Raw genomic sequence first — 17,361 nt, forward strand, 5'->3', positions numbered from 1 at the left:
TATTCAGTATGCACATCCCATCAGTAGGTGACTTTTTGATCCGCAGTTTACGATAGCTGAGGTGTAGTCATCTTTAACATCACGACGCTCGCTCACAAATTTACATCCTTAAATGTCCGAACGGATGTCGATAATTGTACTGCCTTTCATCCCATGACATCTATCGGGTTGAGAGTAAACGTATTTATTCACGTTTAAGGGGTGGTCAGACATGGATTCTATACACCACGTTTGCGTTGTGAGTACAATGCTTCGATTTACAAGCTGTTAAACCGTTTTAGGATAACCTTTTTCACTGTTTAATGTAATTGTAGATTTGCAGGAATACGTATTAAACATAGTGATGACTCGTTCTATACACTTGGAAAATCCTTGCCTTCGGTTTTTTCTTACATTCATATTACGCACATTCGAATTGACCAAAATAAAATTCTCATGGGCATCTAATCGAAAACATTAAGTGATTGCATACGTACACAACCAATTCACCGAGATAAATGGACAGGTTTCTCAAACTAAGCAATGCCAGTAATACATATTTTACAAGAATATGTGAAGCATAGACACCTGAAAACATGACTAAACAGCTAGAAACAGTCGGTATGTCCTTGTTTCAAAGCGACAAAGAAGCCAGACTGGGAGGCTCTGCTATCATATACTCACTCTCTTGCTTGGAGAAAAATCAAGTTTATACTCAAGTTTCAATCCATCTTCATTAGTTTAAATGATGCTCATTAAGATTGTGTTACACTTTAGGACCTTTAGTTGGAGTCATCTACAGAGAGCTCAATGCTGACACTGAGTACAACAATTGCATACTGAAGCTGTCACTCTTTTTTAACTGTTTATGATACACTCACATCCTAATCTTCAGACATACGTCAATCTTCACAAAGTCACCTTCACTGAACACATGCACAACGAAGATAATGATTATACTAACGCCATGTTATGATATTTTGAGTACTAGGATTTTTTTCAGAAATATTAACTTAGCAAGTAAGTAGGGAAACGGTCAGTTACCATCACATGTCGAACGTATGTTCATAAACAAAGAGTTCTTCATTGAAAACTTCTCAATCTTAGCTCCCTTGGTAAAACCCGTTACTTCTCCATATCCATCAATTTCATTACCAAAACTGAGATCAAATATCCTGTTGATAGGTGTTTGAACTTCATGCGTCTAGATGTTTCTGCTTTAAAAGAAAATATACAGAATATGAACAAAGCACTTCAACTTGATGAAGTTGCTTACTGGAGTTTCTCACTTCACACGATCTAATAGCCTACAAATTAGTTCGTCCCACAAAAGTCTTTAAACGTTACATGCAACCTAAAGGGATAGGGAATCGCACCCTTCGAATGCCTAACTTTAAAACATTGTTACAAGTTAGGATACAAATGAACCTGTGATGAAAACACATATAGGCAGTTTAAACAAGCAAGAAATTAATGCATAAAGAGGCTAACAGAGGACAGGTTTAACTGTTAGATCAAGCTAATGGATAAATATACCTCCAAATGGGAAGGGCGATCCAACCTTTTTTTGAAAAGTCAAGGCCAGAGTCTCCTAGTTGTTAGTTTTTGATGGATACCCCGACCAGCGACTAAGGTTATGCCACAGAGCTCTTAACACGACAATATTTTGTTATTTTAATCACCACATGCAATATAAACCGATGAGAGACTCACATACGGCTTAAAGGGAGTCTCAAAGGCAAACCTAAGAGCTGAATTGGTGTATTGGAAACTGTAGCATCTAAATAACTACAATTCTCATGCTACCCCCAAAGGGGTAAACTATGAGTTTACTTTTAACAACGACCAAAAGCGTAAAGTAGTCAATTTGGGAGATGTCACGAGTGGGACCTACAATTTCGATATTTTCTCTCAATGATATGTATTGACGTGAGTTAATAGATTCAGGGGTGACCTTATAATGAATTGAATCATCATAGACATTGTTTGACACCCCCGAGAATAGTCACCTAATCCCGATCACAAAAGAAATCCAAAGAGAGAATATTCAGAAATCAGAGGCACAACACAGTAAACTACACTGCAGACATACCTTATACTCTTTACAAAAAGCTGAGTCCTGGAATTCATTTACAGATAGAGTAGTCCAAGAAACCTACTCGAAGTCATTCAAGGGAAAACGTGGTATATCCTCAGGGACTCATGGAAATATTTTGTCACAATTTACCGATATTTTTCTTCCGTTTGTTAAGTATACATACATTCCTAAATGAGGCATCAGTGATTCAGTGATAACTGAAATAACAGCCTGCTTATTGACAAATCCTTGTATTACACACGTAAATCATTAAAATCATTCGGATTATTACGACAGAAAACGAAAACGTAACACCATCCGACAATCATCCCAACGTTTCCCAGTCAAATAGTAACACAAAACTGCAAAGTACACTCTTCCTGTCGTGACGCTGTAAGAATAATCTATGTAAAACTGAAGAAAAATTGCAATATCAAACGTCTTGCTATCAAGGAGCATAGCTATGGTCAATCGGCACAATGTAGCTTTTTTGTTACTACCGTTTGAACCCGTAACTTCTGTATATCTCTTTGGATGCTCCGAAGTACGGACGGATGGGTTTTCCGACCAAAGGTTTACTAAAAGCACGGATTGAGTGACAGTTATTAGCGAACTCCTCCGGCAGATCTCCACCCTCCGTGTAGTTTGACATGCTATTCAACGCACAGGGAACCAAGTCGGTTATGTAGTTCCTTGTTAGATGTTTGCTATGTCGAATTGGTTGGTTATTATAACCCATGAATGCACACTTACATCCACGAATTAGATCTTTAGAATGTGCATGCAAAATATGACCACACTGCAACATATACTCATTTAAACGTTCACAAACACACATTGAATACGAAGTAACAACTTCACATATTATCTTCGTCATAACACAAGATGCATTTTCCTGCTAGTACTTCGTGTCTCATTCTCCCAAATCGTTTATAATTGACAACTACTATCTTAGCTGTGGTAGCTGTAAACTCATTCACAAGAGCTTGGAGTGATCTTGGAACCTGAATTTAATGGTACTTTTAACTATTTTTCTTACCTTAAGCTTCGGGGAACGTTGTGTCATACAGACGCAAATGTAGATCATCGTCTGTCGTACTCCGGACTTTCCAGAACGTCAACAGAAGAGGATCACCTCTCCGGAGATATTCTTTTAAGTATTTATGTGCATTTTCCATACGGTTGTTTGTGTGGTTGCCCAGGCTTAGTACATGTGGTGGAGAAGATTTGTAGCTCAGGTGGATGATTTCGATGGAGTTTTGTTCACTGAGCTGGGTGGTTTGGTGGTAAAGCTAATAACAGCGAACACACATTGACTTCCAGTCAGTCCAGTTATTTCTTATGTATCCGCAGGCCTATGAGAAATGGGTTTTCAGGCGCTCGCACATCTGAGCAGATTTGAATATAATGGATTATAAGTCAGATCGCCTAGTTTTTACCAGGTGTTTCAAGCGTTTGCAAACATCGGGATTTATGAACATGACCAAATGATTTGTACAGCTGATGCTTATCTTCCTGAAAAGTGCCCCTGGAAAATGGAACGAATACGGCACTATGTCGGTATGACTATGCGTAGAGAGTAGCGCGGAAATTTTAGTCGCTGCCGAATCCATAACAAAGGTCCATGTATTATACGTATCACACGTTAAGTCTTTAAAGTACTTGAGCAGCCTTACAGCACATTCGAGTCGTTTTTGCTTGCAAAGAGCATACATGACGGCTTAACCTTGCCTAAGACTATCAATAACAACTAGCTGGAACAGTGGGAAGTTCAGAAACAAGGTTGTTATTATTCGTTACTCACCCAACGTTTTAGGTCAGGTGAGTCGAGGCACTACACACCACCACTGGAAACGCGCGTCAGATAGCTATTTGCTCCCTGTTACTGGAACAAATCGTAGAAATATTCCCATGTCCCTCGGATACTTCCGTGTTTGTTTGGAAGCGCTGTAAAATCCCGTTGATATTTTTTAATGTCTCAACTCAATAACTAGCCTGCATGTTTAGTAACCTGGATGCAACTCTGACCTCATTTTGGCAACATCGACCTCGGTAAGCTGCTTGTGGAATTTCCAGGAAACCAGATGTCGAATGCCACGCGTTGGTGTTAGGTATAATAGTTAACACGACGACAAATGTCGTCTCGAAGTATCTACGGAAACATATCTTTCTGGGCAATGGTGGTTGTGCACAATTTTAATTACAGTGACCATTAGCTGATCATTTTTTGCACGAACCCAAAATCTAGATTGGCAGTGGCAATACTTAGGCGTTCCCGCTCGTGATCCGGTGCAGATGCATGACCGAGCGCCTTCAGCTAGGTGGGTCCATTAAAACTAATGTGGTCAACATCAAACGTCGAACACTTACAGAGCTATTGATTTTGGGGATTTATTCACCGCTACAGCCTTATGGATAAATTCATTCGAAATGGAGCATACACAGATGACGGACGTCGGTTAATTTGCCAAGTTTGTGGTGGAGTTGGAAGGTGCATGTTCTTTGGATGAATTCTGATTACTACCACCATTTACATACTGATGAAAAGTATTCGATCCCGATGCACTAAGTTTACGTACATTTGTACAAAAACTATGTCGTAGCTGACGAGAAATACTTTTGAGTTAGCTTGTCCTTTCTTTAATGCTGATATGATATGCTTAGTTTGAGTATAGTGTACAAAAAACTATTAATCACGGAATTTCTATTACCTTATGTAATTTCGGACAGGTCTCAAATTTGTCTTAACCGATAAGTTGACAGCTGCAGACCACCAAAGTTGATTATCTATGTCGAATGATTGGAGTTAGACGGGAACGGTGTGACGAACCAGCTAACTTCGAAGCATCTAACGTGGATTACCCCTTCGATGTATTAAAGCACTATGACTGCTTTGAAGACTGTATAACACAAAGGGGGTGATTACGTAAATATACTAGTAAGAATGAGTACAGAGACGTTAATGAGACAACCACCTAACGGGCCGGTCCATGGCGTATGATTTACTGATGCGCGTTTGTTGACCTTGACTTTAACAGGGATAGATCGTCTGTTCGATATTCAGTGACCCAACTGACGGATTCAGTGACATTTCACCTCCAATATCAGTGCACGTTCGTCCCTTATCATACGTCGTTACGTTGGCATCATCTTCGTTACTTAAAGGATGGAGGTTATCAGACAGCAAGGCTAAACCCGGATCAAATTTGGAATGTTTTGATTTGACCTCTTCTTAGAGACCTTGCGAATTGTCGAGGTGACGCACCAATGGTTTAACGACAGTTTGACCTTCAAGTGCTCAGCAACCTCTATGATGGACGATGCCACTGGATCGTTAACTTTTTGGTGCACGGGTTGATTAAAGTTAGTAGTAGTTCTTCTTTCTAGACAAATTTGTGAATCCCCTCTTAATGTCGTTTTCTAACTTCATGAAATGATTGATTTTTTCAACACTCACGATCGTTCTGAAACTCCTAACTACTTGATGATGTTTCCAGGGGTAATTCCCCAAACAAACAAAATAGGATGTTTAAAATGTCGCCAAATTTCCTCTTTTCGCCTAGCCACATTTTTTTCCATGTTTGCCCTCATTTCCACTACAAAACAAACGTTTGATCACATTTCAACTGCGTTTGATTGGATTGAAAAACATGCTGGGTAAATAACTTTATTAACTGAAAATAATAGTTTGCAAGGAGATTATTACCAAATAGATGATCGTCACGCATTGTTATTTGGTGAATTAGGAGTACTGAGATGTTAGCAATTCTTCGTGAATCTGGTTCCATTCAATCTTCACCTTGTTGATGTAATGTAAACCATGATTAATAACAGACCGACCCCATCCAGACTCAATTATCAGTACATTCAGTGTGTTTTATCCTAGCTTAAGCTTGCTGTCATCTACGATATGCGAGATAAATTATATGTAATGCGTTATTCATTGTGTCCTAATTGTTAAGTGCCTATAAAATCAGACACGCTGTTACGATATACACTTACTTAGTCCCAACGTATAACATCCAAGTGAGAAAGTAAATACATGGTAAGAGAAAGTTTTATTGGGAGGTTCATTTTAACATAAAAATGAATTCCGAAGAATTCCTTTTTTGAACTAGTATTACTATCCCTGATAAAAATAATCCTCTCGTGAATTTTGAAGTGTAATAAACCAACATTTATAACAATGTTTAGCTGCTATCATTTTTTAAACAAGTGCTGACATAAAGTGAGACTTACGGTGATTTTCGTTAATGCTGAACACTAAACCTATAGAATAGCAATGAAAGGTTATTATTCCCAATTAGTACTTACATTTTCTATTTTCCTTATACGATGCTTTTGTAATATCTCTCATTCCATGGAAATAAACTTGCTTCGCCACGTCATACAGTTTAGGAGGTTCTTTCTAGGTGACGGATAACGATAAGAACCGCGATGTTGGCGCGCCTAACAATTGGGAAGAAACAGACTTCGTAAGTCGCCGTAAAACCTGCACTTCTGAAGCTTTCTTTCCCACAGACTGCCAAGTGGTGTGAAGTGTCTGGTAACTTCAGGTTTCATGACGCATAGCGCATAGAATTTTTTAAAGATTACAATCTATTAATCGCATCATCATGATCGTTTGCAGTGTGAAGTAACATTCTCACGAATTTAGTAGACTAACAGATTTGTTCCTTATGTCTTCCTGCTGAAGACATGTATCTAACGTTCGCAGTTCTTCAGATGACAAGGGGAACTGCAAACTTGATAGTCCAATATCAAGTTTCCGTGAATGTTCATGTCCATCAAACTTAGATATTAGCTGCATAATGTTGACACTCAAGTCTGATATTACTGATGATATGTTCTGCAGAACAGCATAGTTTGTCGAGTCTTAAATACTGACTTAAGTTCTAAATGTGACTTGCTTAATCGCTAACACATTTTGACGCGATCGTTGAGGGCGACATATCTAATTGTGTAGAACTTTTTTATTAACACAAGTAAAACATCTCTACTTTGCGATTGGTGAGACTGTAATGTTGAGAAACCTAAACTCCGAATATTGGTCCTGGCTGTTTCTGTCCTGTATTTCAGCTACATCCATATCAACGGAATTATATAAAAACCATTGTTTCCGTTTCAATACCCCCTACGATTACTGTATTGACCTCTTTAACAATTCCTTTGCAGTCTGTAAATTGTCTACGGGAAATGAATGTCTCTGTTTGGGACCCACCAAAGTAGTGGATGACCTCTCACTTCATGGTTGGCCAATTATCATCTGATAGAGCACTGTTATGCAGATGCATATCCACGAAGTCGGTAGGAATCAAGTTCTTTCCCCCGCAATCCACTTGCTTGGTACGGTAGGAACCTCCTTGCTGGGTACATCGATGAATACAAATTGGTTCTTAGTACGCTAAACAGTATATAAAAGCTATGCACCGATTTCTTTATCTGCCTCGTATCAGACTCAAGTGGAAATGTTATTATTATTATTTAAACACATATATATTGGTACAAAAGGGCACCAGATACATATGCGCCACACAAAATAATGAAAGTAGGAAGAGAAAGGATGAAAAGATAAGGCGGACTAAAATGTACTGAAAACTCTTTCAGTTAAGAAAGTTAGAACCACTCTTTATGAAGAAAGTAAAAGAAGGTTGCAGCAGGATCGCCACTGGCTTCTATTCTGAGCCATATCTGATAACGTCTCTAGCCACTGTGTTGCACCATCTCTCGGACCCCAGCCAGGGAGTCGTGAAGGACCAACAGAAGCTAGCCCTTTGCAGCTCTCTTTCATGCCACGACACCATGTCATACACTGACCTCCTCTCCGCTTTTTCCAACCAGTCCCAGGGTCGGCAAATAGTGCACGACGTGGAAGTCTCTGGGACGACATTCGTAAAACATGTCCAAGCCACCGAAGTCGGTGTTTCAAGATGGTGACACCAATTGAATTATCGTCTCGCCAATAGTTTGAACGCAATCGAAAGTAGACTTATCCCCCGATAGTTATTGCAGGAACAACGTGAACCCTTTTTAAAGATAGGGACGACTATCGACTCACTTCATGATGTTGGAACACTTTCTTCTTCCCAAACCTTTCCAAACAACACAGTCAATTCCTTAGTCAGAAGGTCACCACCATCTTTAAAAAGAGCCGGAGGTAAGTCATCTGGGCCAGGTGATTTGTAACGTCTCAAGAGTTGGAGTTCCTTGCGGACTCCCGCCTCGTTTGGTGGATCAGTCGTCACCGGCCATGGGGGGCAGGACAAGCTGGTTGATGTTGCCGGAGCAGCAGGCCAGTTGAACTGCCCTTCGAAGAATTCCGCCCATCGTCCAAGACGTCGAGAGGTGTTAGTGATTGGCATCCCGTCATCCTCGTAGATTGTTTCACTCACACCAGACTTCTTGCTGCCAGTGGCTCGGATGAGTTGGAAGAGCTTCCGGCAGTTACCAGATGCAGCTGCTGCTCCCATCTCATTAGCACGCTCCGACCACCAGGCTTCCCGGTCCTTACGCAAGCTTTGCCCGATTTCATTACGTAACAGCCTTCGTTTGTGGTCAAACTCACGGTCACCCGGAGTAGACCGACGGGCTTCCATCAGTTGTAAGGAGCCAGAAGAAACCCAGTGCTTGTAAGCGGGACGTTTCGCGAAGCCGCAAGCGGCTTTACTCGCCATTTTCATGGCGTCGTGAAGAAGCAACCAATGCTCATCTATACTTTTCGGTGGGGTGGTAGCTAGCCTAGAGGCTAGCTCCGCTCGATACTTACTTGCAACAGAAGTTGCAGCCAGTTTACTAACATCAATCCGTTGGTGGCGGTCAATCCTTCGGCCACTGAAAAGTAAGGTGAGATTCGCGCAGACCAGGGCATGATCAGACTCCAGATAGGTACTCCAAAAGGAGCGGCAGTCTTGTACACAACCACGCCAGCGGTAGCTGATCGCGATGTGATCAATCTGAGTCCAGGCTTGGGATGCAGAGGGAGGACGCCAGGTGGCACACCGGCGATGACTGTGCCGGAAGTTAGTGCTGGCCAGAAACAGGTTGTGGTCTGTGCACAGTTGCAGCAAACGGTCCCCGTTATCTGTCCTGCGACCGACAAGTCCCCATCGGCCACCTAAACGACTCTCTTCTGTGCCTAGACGCCCGACCTGTGCATTCAAGTCTCCGGCTAGTACTACAATATCTGTCGAACGAGCTTTCTGGAGAAGAACTGTTAACTGATGGTAAAACTCATCCTTGATTGCATCCGGGCTGCAATCTGTCGGGGCATAGGAGGAGATAACGAAAAGACACCGTTTCTCACGCCGATTTCTTCTCACTTTGATGGAACTTTCTAATCTAACAGCACATAACCGACTGTTAATGGGGATCCAATCGATTAGTGCTGCCTCAGCCCTAGCGCTTAGTGCGACACCAACGCCAGCAAGACCAGACGAAGATGCCACAGGGTCCCCGGATAAGCGCACGTGGAACAGGCTTTTCGAGGCGACAGATGGAGAGCGGATTTGTAGTACTTCACTAGAGTCTTGAATACGGGTCTCGGATAGACAGCAAACATCAACATTAAGACTTTCTAAAGACATAGCCAGCCCCATCTGTTGTCCGATCTGCATTAGTGTGCGAACGTTGAAGGAAGCCAGCTTGAACGGCGTACGTGGTTTCAGAAAGACTGCTTCAGTATTCATAATCGGTGGAAGCATTCACTTTCAACCAGACAGTGACTGGAGATCGTTTAGATAGGACAGATTTTCCACCATGGGCGAGCTGCTGCATAAGTTGAAAAGTAAGGTTACACAAATTGGGGATAAAAGGGGGTGAGTTAGCGATATGGTAAATAATAATAATAATAATAATGTAAATTGTCTTGCTTCTAGTATGAGCAGGAATAGTATCATCAATAAAATTCATCATTTCATTTATTTGTGAGTGGGCTGTGATACTGCCCGGGTGCCCAAACCGAAGCAGGTGGTTTTCTTAGGGGGCCACACCCCGAGCCTTTGACCAAAAGGTCTGATCCACAAGGCAGTGGAGCATCGTGAGGAGATGCAGTCCCATGGTAGCCGTTGACCAATGGCAGGTTCGTCCGCCATTTGTTCCATCAGGATACTGGAGCCCATGTGCACCATTGGTTTGGAATCAGGGTTTTCCAACTCCCTTAGGTGGACCCTCCGTGTCCACCAACCCGGTTGAAATGCCGGACATTCGCTTTTCGTCCTCTCACTTTCGTAAACAACACCCCCGCCACGAGAAGGCAGTGAGTAGGACTTCCCTGGCAGAGGCTATATATTCGCTGGCCATGTGAGAGCATTTCGAGAGGGAGAGTAGACTCTCCCCACTCTCGGCCGTACCAGGGCATTTGGGGGCAAGTGGAAAGGCGTACAAAGAATGTAAAACTCCACTTAAACAAACGTCATCAGGGAGGTGCTTTGACGAATTCACATTACAAACTCTTCCCTTCAGAATTTCAGGTTAGGACTTGCCTCATAATGCCGTTTAATGATTTCCGTAATGTATGCCTTATCCACCTCCATTATCTAATTTTCTCTTCAGTTGGAAGTTGTTCTCTCACACAGTAGGTTGTTGCTGATAGTATCCGACCAACGAACGCTGAGTATCTTGCGTAGGCAATTGTTTATAAATACTCATTCTTTACTCCAAGTTCCAGCTGTGCTGTAGAACTGTCTTGACGTTCGTATTGAAGACTCTGACTTTGATGTTGGCTGACAGTTGTTTTAAATTCCATATATTCTTCAACTGTAAGGATGCTTTCCTTGCTTTTCCAATCCTTGTCTTTACATCTGCATCAGGTCTTCCCTGTTTATCAATAGTTGTCTAGTATCCCATACCTAGTCTCAGTAGTTCCACAAAACGCGAGCGATGCTTCGAGGACACATCATCAGAAACCTTCAGTACACTCACATCTTTTACTTCCATAGATCATGTTTTACTGTCATTAAGTACAACCAAGAGGACTGCTAAGCAACATACATGCCCTTTGGCTAACAGACAAACATCATGTCTATACCACAAGTGACCCAAGTTGGGGAACGACAACCAAAGTTTCTGAATCCTTGCCGAAGTTTCGTCTAATACCAACCCTCTGGCGTTGATGAGATTTCCAAGATAAGTGAATTGGTCAACAAACTCAACAACTTCATTCTCTATCACTTGTTTAAGCGTTGGTGAAGACCAGTCTTCAAGTAACATTCTGCATTTAAAGAGAGAGAAACCTACCTAAAACATGTTATCATCGTTGTTCTTAGCATTTAAAAGACTATGCATTCTGTCAAAGTCTTCACATAATAAGACTATGTCATTTTTTTTTACTTTAAGTCGATAAACAAACCCCATGATGGGATTTTGACACCTAAAAAGTCAACTTTAGAGATGCTATTGTCAGCCCAAAATCGATGACAAAGTTTAGTAAAAATGGAGATAGTATGTAGTCCGGCAAACGCCAAATGAGATTAGCGGTTTGCCATAAGCTCTGACTTGACCAATAGTCTCTCTCAAAGTAGTGAGTTTTCACAATGTTTATGTGTTCTTTTAATACGCCTTTCAACGACAAACATTTATTCAGAACTTCGTCAACATGTCTAAATGCTCCCTTAAGCTCAAGAAATGCCACCATAATCATACATATGTAAGCAGTGTTCCAAAACTTGATGAATAGTGAATATCTAACCTACACATCAACTTCCAGGCCTGAAACTAACCTGGTTTCCCCGGGTTCACGAGCCCTATATAAGCATTGTATGATTGTTGAGGCTGATACTTCAGATACTGTGTTAGTCAAAATGATTCCTCTGTTGTTATTGCAGGTAGACTTTTACCTTACAAACTAGGAAAATCATTCATTGAGATCAGTCAGATAGGATTACATCCGGTTCTTAGATTTTATCTAATATCTCATTCATCCTTATCGCTAAAGCTAGATCACCATCCTCAGACATCTCTTAGGTTAAGCCATCAGGATCTGCTGTTCTATTTCTTATCTTTACTAAGTAAGGATAGCAAATCGATTGATGAAGTAGCGAAACATCATCAGTTGAGATGGCTAGAACACGTGTTACGTATGTCCAACCACCGACCGCCCCGACGTGCGATGTTTTATGGTGTACGAGCAGGTTGGAAGAAAGCTAGGGGCGGCCAGACCAAAACGTGGCATAAATCCATGAAGTCACTGGCAATTGGACTGACAAATGTTGGTAGGTGTAGACTACCTGGTTGGGATTGGCGAGATGATAGCAATCGATGGTTAGAGACCTTGAATGACATGGCTCAAAATCGTTTGCAATGGCGAAGGTGCATCCACTCCTTGTGTTCTACCAAATTCTAACCTTTTGAATTCTTCATGTCCCTATCCTTTTTCTCTTTCCAAATTTATTTCACTGTATTATACTCCTTCAATAACATCTTCAAACCCTTATCTTTCACATAATACTTATACTCTTACTACTTCTACCACTATGGGATTTGAATCGACAACTTCATCTCTGTACTAATGTGGTATGGCAACTCGAACTGATGTACGTACGTACGAATTTCTACGTTGTGACTGACTGATTTCTTATCTTAGATTATAGCTTTTTCGGCCTCTTTATGAGTTATGAAAGTTGTCTCAATCTGATATTAAGGTTGATTGGGAATAGAGAATAAATAAACAGTACCTAAACAGCAGCTAAAATGCTCTCCTCACCTATTTGATCTAGAATAAGAGTAACTAGTAGTTCTATCCCTTTCCAAGATAGTCTCACACTTGTTGTTTCTGTACTTCTTCCCCTGATCAAGAGGCAGAGTTGTATGGTGTTACTTATCGTCTCTGACTTTCCATCTCTTTTCCTTTCGTCGCTCACTACCGCTCACAATCATCGCCTAAAGTTCTTGTTATTTTCTGTTTGCGTTGTTGCTCTTCGTCGTCCTTCGAACCTGTTTCGATGAGTTTCCGAGCTCCCACCAATCCACTAGGATACCACATTTGACCTCACCTTCTGGTTATTATCTAAGGGATCTCCTTGCTGCCCACATTCAATGAAGTGCATAGAAATGCGTCTTCTCGTTAGGGTATGATCCCGTGTGTTAAAGTTGTGAGAGCATTTATCACTTCCCAGTTGCTAACACCGTAGAAAGATACTTCTTATTAAGAGGCCTAAAGAAAAAGCTGGATTAAGGTCAGTCTTAGCTACCTGGGAGCGTGATCTCAAAGCCCAAGGGACTGGTCACACGATCTTTTTATGTGTTAGCTCCGTACTTCAAAAGGTACTACCACAAGAAACGGAAATTCGTGGGGCAAGATATTTACGCTTGTTAACCCTTATGGGGGAGCATAGGCCATTCACCAGCATTCTCTATCCAGCTCTGTCCTGGGCAATCCTTTCTAATCGCTATTCGTCCTTTTTATGTCTGCTTCCAGTTCTCGGCGCAGTATGTTCTCTAGCCTTCCTCTTTTTCGTCTCTCTTCAGGATTCCAGGTTAGCGCTTGCCTCATGACCCAGTTTGATGATTTCTTCAATGGGTGTCCTATCCACTTCCAACGTCTTTTCCTAATTTCTTCCTCAGCTAAAAGTTGGTTTGTTCTCTCCCACAGTAGGCTGTTGCTGACGGTATCTGGCCAACGGACATTAAGTATCTTGCGTAAACGATTGTTGATAAATACTTGTACATTTTTGATGATGGTTTTGATAGTTTTCCATTTTCCAAATCCGTATGGTTGAGCTGTCTTAATGTTCGTATTGAAGATATGATATATGTACGGTTGGGTTTTTCTAACCCCTTCCGTTGTAAGAAGCCGGCGTTGCTGTGGGTTCTGGTTGTTTGATGCAAATGCCTTAATTCTGTCACACTTCTGCACGGTCAGCTGCATAACGTCGGACCGCTAGCTTGTTGCTCTTAGTCTTACCGTTTTCCAAATAATCTTTCTGTCGTCGTAGTAGTAATATTAGTAGTCAGTCAGTTACAACGTAGAACTTCGTACGTACGTACATCAGTTCGAGTTGCCATACCACATTAGTACAGAGATGAAGTTGTCGATTCAAATCCCATAGTGGTAGAAGTAGTAAGAGTATAAGTATTATGTGAAAGATAAGGGTTTGAAGATGTTATTGAAGGAGTATAATACAGTGAAATAAATTTGGAAAGAGAAAAAGGATAGGGACATGAAGAATTCAAAAGGTTAGAATTTGGTAGAACACAAGGAGTGGATGCACCTTCGCCATTGCAAACGATTTTGAGCCATGTCATTCAAGGTCTCTAACCATCGATTGCTATCATCTCGCCAATCCCAACCAGGTAGTCTACACCTACCAACATTTGTCAGTCCAATTGCCAGTGACTTCATGGATTTATGCCACGTTTTGGTCTGGCCGCCCCTAGCTTTCTTCCAACCTACTCCTACACTATAAAATATTGCACGTCGGGGCGGTCGGTGGTTGGACATACGTAACACGTGTCCTAGCCATCTCAACTGATGATGTTTCGCTACTTCATCAATCGATTTGCCATCCTTACCTAGTACCCATTCCCTAACATCTGCATTACTTACCCGGTGGTCCCAGGATATACGAGCAATCTTTCGAAGACATCTATGATCGAACACTAGTAGCCTACGAATATCCTCTACTCTTATGGGCCATGTAGTAGTACCTAAAGTGTTCCAGCCAATATAGCTCAACTGGAACATTACTATATGCAAGCCTGATCGCTAAGTTAAGGAAGTAGCTACGGTTGGAAAACAATAACAAGGTGGAGTACATGGATATGGCTTACAACCCTCTTTGAACCAAGAAGAAAGACGAGTGGCTTCAGATACAAAGTTGAGTTTAAGAAGATTGATTTTATGATCAAGTGGTTTTCATAGACCTCATAAGCAGAATAATTACAAGTTAGTATCACTGCTTTGATGACAAGAGTCAAACGGTTACATTATACTACTGGAGTGGTAAAGTACGCATAATTACAGAAACAAGTACTTAAACTGTAAAATGTGGTAACTTATTTTCTATTAACTATCTTTTTGCTTAAGTACCAAATAAGTTTAATGATAATCGTTTATTCATTTTAGTTAAGTAGTCATTCAATTTATTCTCGTGGACGAAAACGCTTTTTTTATCAACCTCGTCTTATAATGGTTACGAAGCAACGTTTAAAACTTGATTCGAAAGTAAGTTTCTCATTGATCTATCACAACGAATTATGTAAGCTGTTTCTAGCTAAAATAAAAGAAGATCGTAAGAAAATTTTTAGTATGGTGGAGAAATTAGCGGGACACTCCGTTTTATTCAAACAGCATGCCAAAGAATTTTCCAATACAGCAAAACATCTTATCTCTGTTATGAAATCTACAGATGATCATAAAGTTTATCTAAACTCCATAGCGGAAACAGAACTCATTGTTTTCTCGTTGAATGTCATGCTAAAATCATCTGGAGCTCGTCATATTTTAGTTGAAAAGGAATTGTTTGCCTCATTGAATGAATTAGATCAATCACTTAATAGTATTTCACCTCCATTTAATGATACAACTTTGAGAGAGCTGTCTATCCAGTACCGAAATAAAGGTATGCTATGTTTAAATATCATATTTAATCTAATCACTTGAAGTAAGGCAGTTAAAAGAGTTGACAACTTTACCTACCTTATAAATCTCATCAGCCTTGACGCCCTGGTGTCTAAGGAAATCTCCGCTAAGATCTGGAATCCTCATTCAGCCTTTGTGATATTTCCCATCCTATGGCTTAGGCTGGAAAACCGTCCACATTTCAAGTAAAAATATACCGTGGATCCGAATACTAAGTGGATTAGAAATTAATTGGTGAGAAACTAACACAATATTAATTTATAAAATCATTGACTGTTCGTCTGAACCTTGTTGGTGTGTAAAAGCTACCACGAAGTTTAAGTTTCTATCTATTTAATATTGTATTGGAACCCCACTCTTTGTGTAACCGGAATATAGAATTGTGCTAAGCATATAGTATTGAATAAAGCTATTATTATTGTTACTACTATTACCATTATCAGTGTTATTATTATTATTTTTGCCACTACTATCATCAATATTTTTTCATCATTGCTAATATTACTATCATTATCATTACTACTATTGTTGTTACTACTAGTGTCACCATTACTATTCTTTATTGTCATTATTATTATTGCTTCACCATTATTATTATTATTACTATTGTTTTTATTATTGCTTCTACTACTACTACTATCATTACTATTATTGTTAGCACTATTATCATCATTGCTACCATTATTATAGTTTTTATTACTACTGCTATTATTATTATTATTATTAATCCACATACGACATTTGTGTACTTTGATTTCATATGCCCTGGTACGGCCGAGAGTGGGGAGAGTCCACTCTCCCTCTCGAAATACTCTCACATGGCAACGCGTATATAGCCTCTGCCAGGAAAGTCCTACTCACTACCTTCTCTTGGCGGAGGTGTTGTTTACGAAAGTGAGAGGACGAAAAACGAATGTCCGGCGCTTTAACCGGGTTGGTGGACACGGAAAGTTCACCTAGGGGAGTTGGAAAACGCTGATTCCCAATCAATGGTGCATATGGTCTGGCTCCAGTATCCTGAGGGAACAATTGGCGTATGAATCAATTGTTGGTGACCGGCTACCATGGGACTGCATCTCCTCACGATGCTCCACTGCCTTGTGGACCAGACCTTAAGGTCAAAGGCTCCGGGTGGGCCCCCTAATAAAACCACCTGCTTCGGTTTGGGCGTGTGGACAGTATCACAGTCCTCACATGAATCAAATGAGATTTGTGTGGCGCATATATATCTGGTGCCCCTTGTACCAATATTTGTGTTTAAATAATAATAATGATAATAATAATATCTCGGTGTACTGTTATCATTGTTTCTGTCATCTCTATCAAAAAATTCCAGTTACTTTCTTGTACTTCTGTAAAAATTTAGAAGTGGAAAGTTGTATAATAAATAAAATTTGTCTTGTTTTCTTATATCTCCTTTTTTAACAGATCAGCATAATTCAAGTGAACAGGACCCGGGTCCAGTGAGAATTTCATACGACAATAATGATACTGAATCAATTGTAACTAATCCAAATGTGGAAGATTGTCAAACACTATCTTATGATAATAACAATAATGATGTAACCATGAAATCTGTCATTAAAGCTGATTGCAACTCCTCTACTAAACAGTCAAAACCCAAATCTTTAAAACGTATGAAAAAGTCTAGTAGTAGTGATGAGGAGTGCTTGACTTGTAAATAAATCGATTTTTACATGATCATCTTTTTTGTTTTTAGTATCTTATA

General features: G+C 40.4%; 2 protein-coding genes across 2 annotated transcripts; one reads left to right on the forward strand and one right to left on the reverse strand.

Moving 5' to 3' along the window:
• Positions 1–3,468: 3,468 nt before the first annotated feature.
• On the reverse strand, positions 3,469–3,771 carry Smp_051050 (hypothetical protein; the record flags this gene model as incomplete). Its single annotated transcript, XM_018798354.1, has 1 exon — positions 3,469–3,771. One exon carries the CDS (start codon positions 3,769–3,771, stop codon positions 3,469–3,471), a length of 303 nt encoding a protein of 100 aa, XP_018653304.1.
• Positions 3,772–5,361: 1,590 nt separating this feature from the next.
• Smp_149410 (hypothetical protein) lies at positions 5,362–17,335 on the forward strand. Its single transcript, XM_018798355.1, has 4 exons — positions 5,362–5,419; positions 15,117–15,215; positions 15,255–15,612; positions 17,061–17,335. Exons 2-4 carry the CDS (start codon positions 15,180–15,182, stop codon positions 17,315–17,317), a joined length of 651 nt encoding a protein of 216 aa, XP_018653305.1. The 5' UTR covers positions 5,362–5,419; positions 15,117–15,179; the 3' UTR covers positions 17,318–17,335.
• The last annotated feature ends 26 nt before the right edge of the window (positions 17,336–17,361 follow it).

Source organism: Schistosoma mansoni, chromosome 6, assembly GCF_000237925.1.
Source record: "Schistosoma mansoni strain Puerto Rico chromosome 6, complete genome".
NCBI lineage: Eukaryota > Metazoa > Platyhelminthes > Trematoda > Strigeidida > Schistosomatidae > Schistosoma > Schistosoma mansoni.

Excerpts from the sequence above, each read along its gene's own strand:
- Smp_149410 (XM_018798355.1), top strand. The coding sequence starts at position 15,180 with ATGGTTACGAAGCAACGTTTAAAACTTGATTCGAAA. Across the intron at positions 15,216-15,254 it reads GTTTAAAACTTGATTCGAAA|CTGTTTCTAGCTAAAATAAA; the intron begins GTAAGTTTCTCA and ends GAATTATGTAAG. Across the intron at positions 15,613-17,060 it reads TATCCAGTACCGAAATAAAG|ATCAGCATAATTCAAGTGAA; the intron begins GTATGCTATGTT and ends CTTTTTTAACAG.